Consider the following 7,619-nt stretch of genomic DNA (forward strand, 5'->3'; position numbering starts at 1 on the left):
AATGCCTTAATATTCCCTCCACACCAGCTCCTCCATAGTCGGTCCATATTAAATGATGACAAACTGACTCTTCCAGTGGCTCAGGGCAAAGCTTCCATATCACCCTAGTACCTCTTCCCCCTTCCGCACATCAGTAAATCCACATAGCTTTAAATAAGGGTTTCCCAATCTGGCACTATTGACATTGTGAGGCCTGATAATTCTTGGTTGTGGGGAGCTGTCCTGTGCATAGGATGTTTAGCAGTATCCCTGGCTTCTACTCACAGATGTCAGTAGCACACCCTTTGACAATAAGAAAGATCTCCAAATATTGCCAAGTGCTCCCTTCAGGAAAAAATTACCCCTGGTTGAAAAGCAAGGCTTTAAATATTTCCAAAATCCAATACCTTTCCACCATCTTCACTGCCTTGACCTTGGTGCAGGTTATATGTAACCTCTCCTCTTTATATTTCTGCATTGCCTCCTAGTTGGTCTCCCCCTTCTACTATTCTGACTGCCCACAATGATTCTATTAAAATCTTACTGAAAAGAAAGTTGGATCATGTCACCATTCTCTCTAAACTCTCCAGTGCCTTTCTATCTCATGCAGAGCAAATGCCAAAAGTATATTTTAAAAATTTTATCTTTATTGTTGAAAGTATTACAGATGTCCCCTTTTTTCTCCATTGACCCTCATCACTTTGCACTCCCCTCCTCCCCCATGGGCCACTATTGTCACTATTGCCTGTTGACCTATGAGGACATACCTGATTCAGGCCCCATTCTTCTCTGATCAATTGTACAGTCACAATCCCCATGTTCACTCTGCTCCACATGCTGGCCCCTCTCTGGTCCTCAACATGCCACACATGCTCCTGCCTCAAGGTCTTCTGACTCAGTTCCTTCCATCTGGAATATTCTTCACCTGCTATCTCCATGACTGGCTCCTCACTACCTTCAAGTCTCTACCCAAATCCACTTTCTCAGGGAGTCACCCTATAACCCACCTGCTTCTAATTTCCATCACTCACCTGTCACTGTGTGTCTCTCCTCCTTGCCTTATCTTTCTTTCTAAGCACTTAACACCACCTAACAATTAACTTCTTGATTGTGTTTTTCGCCCTGTTTATGAAGACTGAGGATTTGTCTATTTTATTCTGCATTTAACTCATGTGCTTGTAACAGTACCTGGCACATCATAAGGACTTGTCAAGTATTAGTGGAATGAACCCTCCAACACTGAGGACTTTTTCAAGGAGACCATTAGTTATTGTGACTTCAGAAACATGACCTGTTCATCTCTAAAACGTGTGCAGACATGAATAGTTACATTTACTTAAAACCACCACCATCACTCCTTATCTGATGTTCTTGCTGGCGTGATCCTTCTTTCTTGGCATGAAAGACAGATTGCCTGACACTAAATATAGATCAGAGGATGGCATCACAATGATGACAGGCATCCAACATCCTTGCCAGATCAATGATCCTGCAGCCTACAGCTCTTGTCTCTCCCTGAGAACAGAAATCCTCAGCAACATATATATCATTCTCCTAGGATCCATCAATCCATTGTTTATCCAAAGCCAGGACTCACTTAGATATGCCTCTAAATTGGATGAGGTTGACTAACATCTATGGACTCAGGGGGAAAAACAACAGACACCAGCAAAGAGCTTTAGTGGTTGACACTACGATCTGAACCAAAGAATGGTTTCTAGGTTTCTGAAACAAAGTATATTTAACTGGGTCTCCATGGAAATCTGTTCAACTCCAGATTACATTGGACTTGAATGGCTGGGTTTGGTAACACACTCCAAAGAATTCAGTAAATTTCAGTGCAGTACAGTTTTTTTTTTTAATCCAAATAAAATATAATAAACTTAGTCATAAGCAGAGAATAGAATCTAAGATGTTCGGGTTGTCTTTGAAGGTGATTACCCAGAATTGCTCTAGGACTTACGGCTCCTCAAATTGATTTATTGTTTATCTTTAAAATAATGTTGCACTCATGTCAGTATCATGTATAATAGCAAAACACTAAAATATCCTGAAATTCCAAGCAATAGAGGAAAAAATATAAAGCAATGGGGTGCTGATTAAATAAATTATGGAATAAAAATATAGAAGAATACTATGTAACCATTAGAAGGTGAAATTGATCCATTTGAACTGAAAAGTAACGTTCATCAAGACATCATTCTACGATAAAAAGAAAACTACAAAAATAGATGCAAAGCATGACTGATTGCATGAAGCAAAGTGTGTGTATGTATGCACATATGCACATGTTTGAATTTGGTATTTTCATATGAACATTCCGCACCATCCTTCACTATGCTCCCTGCCCAGGAGGCTGTGTTTGTGGCCACATCAATGGGCTCCTTTGCCTTGTGGCTTCTGGTTGGGTTCAGCCAATGAGAGCCCTGGGAGAAGATGTAAGGACAAGGTTTGTTCATTCCCCTTCCTACTTCTACTGCAAGTTGATTAGATCCCTCTAAAGGCCACAGCATGTGTCTGGCATTCTCTCCATAAAGTTTCTCCCCAGATTCTAGAAACCACTTTCTTTCTTTGCCCCTCCAGACCCGGAAATCATCAAGGTTAATACAGTACTAGCCCAGGGAGCACTCTACAATTCCTTATAGCTGTTCTTCAACCCTGCTCACACTTTCCCACTTGAGCAAATAATCCTTTTATTAAACTCTTATTAATCACTTACTTTGCATGTGCTATTTATTTTCTTGGCAGCACCCTAATTAATGATAATAGTAACTTTTGTGTGTGTGCTTTTTGTGATTTATATACACAAGTATGAACTTTTGTTTTTAATTTTGTATCTTTTAAATTTTTTTTCTACGTTAAAAATATCTGGTCAACTACAAGTAATAAATATGCAATGCAAAAGTAAAATCAAATACTTTGACCATTAACAAAGTATTCATTCATTGTAGAGTGGATTTGTTCCATCCTGTTCCATTGAATACTTTTAGAAAAGCAGACTTACTTTTAAAATTTTGTTCAAAATGAGCCCATGTTCTTAAAACATCTCCTTTATCAACAGGTGCTCATTGGCACCAATTCAACCCCAACAGGAACCCCAACTTGGGTTGCGGTGGAGAAGGAAACTATTCAGTGCACAACAGCTGGATTGTGCTGTGGCATGGCTGTGGCATGGCTGTGGCATGGCTGTGGCATGGCTGTGGCATGGCTGTGGCATGGCTGTGGCATAGCTCGGTGCCAGGCGGCCCTGGAGCCGGGCCCTGCACTGACTTGACAGTGCAGCTCTGCTCCTCAATGGTCTGGTTGGCTACTCTGCTTTGAGCTGCTCTTGTGAAGCATCTTCTGTGTTTCAGCTCAGCCAAGGAGACGCAGAAGGCTTTATCCTTGGTGCAAAGGGGACGTGTACTCCCTAAGCCAGAGGGGAGCTGGCTTATGTGGACAGCCCCGATTGACCTATTCTCATGCAAATAAGGACTCCAAATCATTGAAGTTTGATTAGTCCAAAGGGCTCTGTCCTGACTGGTCAGAATAGAGCCTCTCTGATTGGCCAGAGCTGCACAACTTCAATTGAATGGGGAGAGCCTCAGTCCTATTGATTGAAATAGGAGCAGGAACTCCTTTATAAAGCCTGGCTCAGATGGCAAAAGCAAAGTGCAGGTAGGCAGTTCAGTGCTGACTTCATGAAGTGCAGTTTTCAGGAGAGGCCTCTGTGCAAAAATGTCCACTAGGCTGTTTTTTTGGTGTGTGTGTGTTGTTTTTTTAAAAAATTTTGAGCACAGTTAGCCACCAGGGGCCCTTCTTAGTGAGTATCTTTTCTTTTTCCTCATGGTTCATACCTTCATATTGCAGATTGGCTACTTTCCATTTTAACTGCACTTTTTTGAGAACTTTAGAGAGGAGTATTGTCATATAAATGTGCTTAATGGGGTGGGGGACGGGGGCAGGCTAGAAAGGGTCACTGGGAAAAAGAAGGGGACATATGTAATACTTTCACCAATAAAGATTTTTTTGATAAAATATTTAGTCTTTTGTGATTAAAACAAAATAGCCTGATTCATAGAAAAACAATATTGACTTTTAGAACTATTTCCAAAGCTTCCTAAAACTACCATGGTAAAAAATGCAAATCACTAATGTGATATTAGAGCCCACAATTAAATTAATTTATAGTGACTTTAATGCAATTAAATTTTCCTCCAGACTGTATCTCTAATGGTGCTGGGTTTTTTACTTAATATACTTGAAAGCATAATTTACTTCATTTTTGCAAAGTCATTTAAATATTATAAATTTATCTTTTATACATATTTTCATGCTGACATGATGCATTTGCAGTCTATTTAATTTACAGATGATGAGACTAAAATGAAAACTCTTTGAGGACCATACATCTTCTACAACATCACATTTCCCATTCCAAGTTATTAAGTATGTAAGTTATCTGTATTCACAAGAATGGACTCTTGAAATAGTAATACATATTTTATATGATCTGATTATGGAACTTTCAGAAAATTAAAATCTAGAGCAAAGAAAAACATCAGTGATACAAAGCACCAAGATGTCTGGGGTTCATAACGCAAGTTAATAAATTATCAGCCTTTAAAATTAAATTCAACAGATCCTTCCTACAGCCAAATTAAGGAAGTAGTTAGAGAAGAACATAAGTTATATGAAAGCCTCCGAACGCGATTCAGCTTATTCATTTGGTTTTGTAGAGAACACATTAAGGTGACTTTATAGTCACAACTAATAAGCCAAATGGTTAGGGAAATTTTTCATGCTCCCAAACCTAGAGATGCAGGTTTATTAGAAAGTAGTCAATAATAAATAGCTAACTAGTTTGAACCATGAAAGAAAGAGACACACGGAACTGGTTCAAGACATTTGAAGCCAAGGATACCAGCTAAATTCAGGTGTCACTCTGGCAACACGTGTGCTGCACAGTGGTAAAATATCTGACAAAGGAGAAGCAGATGTAACTAAGGAAATCATATCTTTAGTTACAGCAATGTGAAAATTCAGAAGGATAACAAGCATCAAGGATGGAGGTGACAATTATGCAGGAATAAAAAGCAAATGTAAGTTGTATTCTAATGAAGAAGAATCTAGTTTTCCTCTCTGGCTATTTCCCACTACTCCACCAATAAGAACAAGGAAAGAAAGAATATTCTTCTCATTAATGAAAATGAGACAAAGGAACAGCCAGGACATTCCTACCTGGTTTCCAGATGAAGTGATTATCCTTTCTGCCTTCCAAATGAGCTGCCTGGGACAGCCAGAGAGAAAGGAATAGAAATAGCTTCCTCATGTTTCTCCATACCCAGCAAATGACAGCCACATTACCCTTTGGAAACATTCTTCAGATTTTCAGCCTCTCGACTTGCTTATTCCTATAAGAAAAAAAGAAAATCAGGTAAGTTTCTTCTGTACAGAAATTCTAAAAACTCACGTTGACTGCTAGAACTTTGATCATGATGGCATTACAAATTTCCAATTACCTTAAAGAGAGGACACATTGTGAGGTCAACATTTAATTAGTCACATTTTCAATACATACCTAATAAAGACATTATCAATCCTAGAAACTCCACAGCCCCTCATTCAGTTTACTTTGATTTTTAAAAGGACCGTTGGCAGATACCTGGTATATTCCCACCTTCTATTTAGCAAAACTCCTTGGGAGTTCACAATTTGAGGAGAACGATACACATACACAACAAAATCTAAAACTGGGTGAGGACTGTTCTAGCAGTAGCGTTAAGAAAGTGAGATGGAGCCGAAACCGGTTTGGCTCAGTGGATAGAGCGTCGGCCTGCGGACTGAAAGGTCCCAGGTTCGATTCTGGTCAAGGGCATGTACCTGGGTTGCGGGCACATCCCCAGTAGGAGATGTGCAGGAGGCAGCTGATCGATGTTTCTCTCTTATCGATGTTTCTAACTCTCTATCTCTCTCCCTTCCTCTCTGTGGAAAATCAATAAAATATATATAAAAAAAAGAAAAGAAAGTGAGATGGAAAGATTGAGGAAGAGACAATGGCTTCTTCTGTAATCAGAAAAAAATAAAGGGAAATCTCATACACCAAAAATATTTGAAAAGAGCCTTAGGGAAACATAAGGGCTTACAGGTGCCAGGAAGGGCATTTCAGGCCCAGAGAACCAGGTGTGAGATGTGTTTTGTGTTTGGGGACTGGCCAATGGTCTGGTGCAGCTGTGGGCAAACTATGGCACCCGGGCCGGATCCGGCCCATTTGAAATGAATAAAACTAAAAAAAAAAAAAAAAGACCGTACCCTTTTATGTAATGATGTTTACTTTGAATTTATATTAGTTCACACAAACACTCCATCCATGCTTTTGTTCCGGCCCTCCGGTCCAGTTTAAGAACCCATTGTGGCCCTCGAGTCAAAAAGTTTGACCACCCCTGGTCTGCTGGCTGCTGTGAAAGACACAGAAGGGGAGGGAGGAAAGTACGGAGATGAGGTTGAGAACAAAGGCTGGGCAGCAACTCATATAGAGTCTCTTGACTGTTATGGGTGGGGCCTGGCTTCATTCTGTGTACAGAATAAAAATTATAGGGAGCGAGTGACTTTTAAATAACTGATATCACTGTGCCTAACAAATCACTAGAGGATAAAGGCGGAGAACTTGAGGCCAGTTAGGGAGCTCATGAACAGGTTGAGGCAGGCATTAATGAAGCAGGAGAAATGAGCAAGGTCTGGATTAAAAGGATTTGGATGGGATAATGAGAGAGAAGGTTAAAAACGATAGCAGAGTGTGAACTCAGATGACGGGACCCATGGGGGCTCTTTACCAAAGATGAGAAACAGGAAAAGGGGAAAATTTGAAAGGGAAGATACAAAGAATTTCCTTTCGGGAATATTAAATCTGATGTACTATGCTGCTGTAAAAAATAAGGAATTCTTACCATTTGCAACAGCATGGATGGATCTGGAGAGCATTATGTTAAGTGAAATAAGTCAGTCAATGAAAGAAAAATACCACATGATCTCACTCATTTATGGATAACAAAGACCATTATAAACTGATGAACAAAAATAGATACAGAGGCAGAGCAGCATCCAACTGACTGTCAAACTACGGTGGGAAGACCAGGGAAGGTTTGGGGAGGGGATATTAGAGATTAACCAAAGGACTTGTATGCAGGCATATAAGCATAACCAATGGACACAAGACACTGGGGGGTAGGGGAGGCTGGGGGAAGGTCAAGGGGGAAAAAAAGGAGACATATGTACTACTCTTTGTAATATTTTAAGCAATAAAACAAAATTTTAAAAAAGAAACATTAAAAAATAAATAGATAGATAATTTAATTTACGGAAGTCTAGAAAGTAAAAAATATATTTTTTAAAATTATTTCCTTTAAAAAAAATCTGATGTGCCTACAACATATCCAGGTGGAGTTTTCCAAGATAATAAATAAAATTCTACCCGGAGTTAGGAGATCGGAAACAACTTGCCACAATAGATGTATTAGAAAAAATAAATCAAGAGTCATAGGCAAAGGGGATAAAACGATAAAACTTAAAAGATATCAAGGATTGAAGTTATTACCCCTAAATATTTAGTCACACAAGTGCTAACAGTGGGGAGCAAATCTGACTGTGAGCGTCCTAGTGAC

At 39.5% G+C, this 7,619-nt stretch overlaps 1 protein-coding gene across 1 annotated transcript in view; it reads right to left on the reverse strand.

Annotated features, from left to right (window-relative positions):
• THSD7B (thrombospondin type 1 domain containing 7B) overlaps positions 1-5,348 on the reverse strand; it is a 755,959-nt gene extending 750,611 nt beyond the window's left edge. Inside the window, exon 1 of the mRNA XM_036320836.1 lies at positions 5,200-5,348. Coding sequence (XP_036176729.1) covers positions 5,200-5,338 — 139 coding nt within the window. The 5' untranslated portion in view covers positions 5,339-5,348. The remainder of the gene's footprint in view (positions 1-5,199) is intronic.
• Positions 5,349-7,619: the final 2,271 nt, after the last annotated feature.

Source organism: Myotis myotis, unplaced genomic scaffold (genome assembly GCF_014108235.1).
Source record: "Myotis myotis isolate mMyoMyo1 unplaced genomic scaffold, mMyoMyo1.p scaffold_m19_p_8, whole genome shotgun sequence".
NCBI classification, from domain to species: Eukaryota; Metazoa; Chordata; class Mammalia; order Chiroptera; family Vespertilionidae; genus Myotis; species Myotis myotis.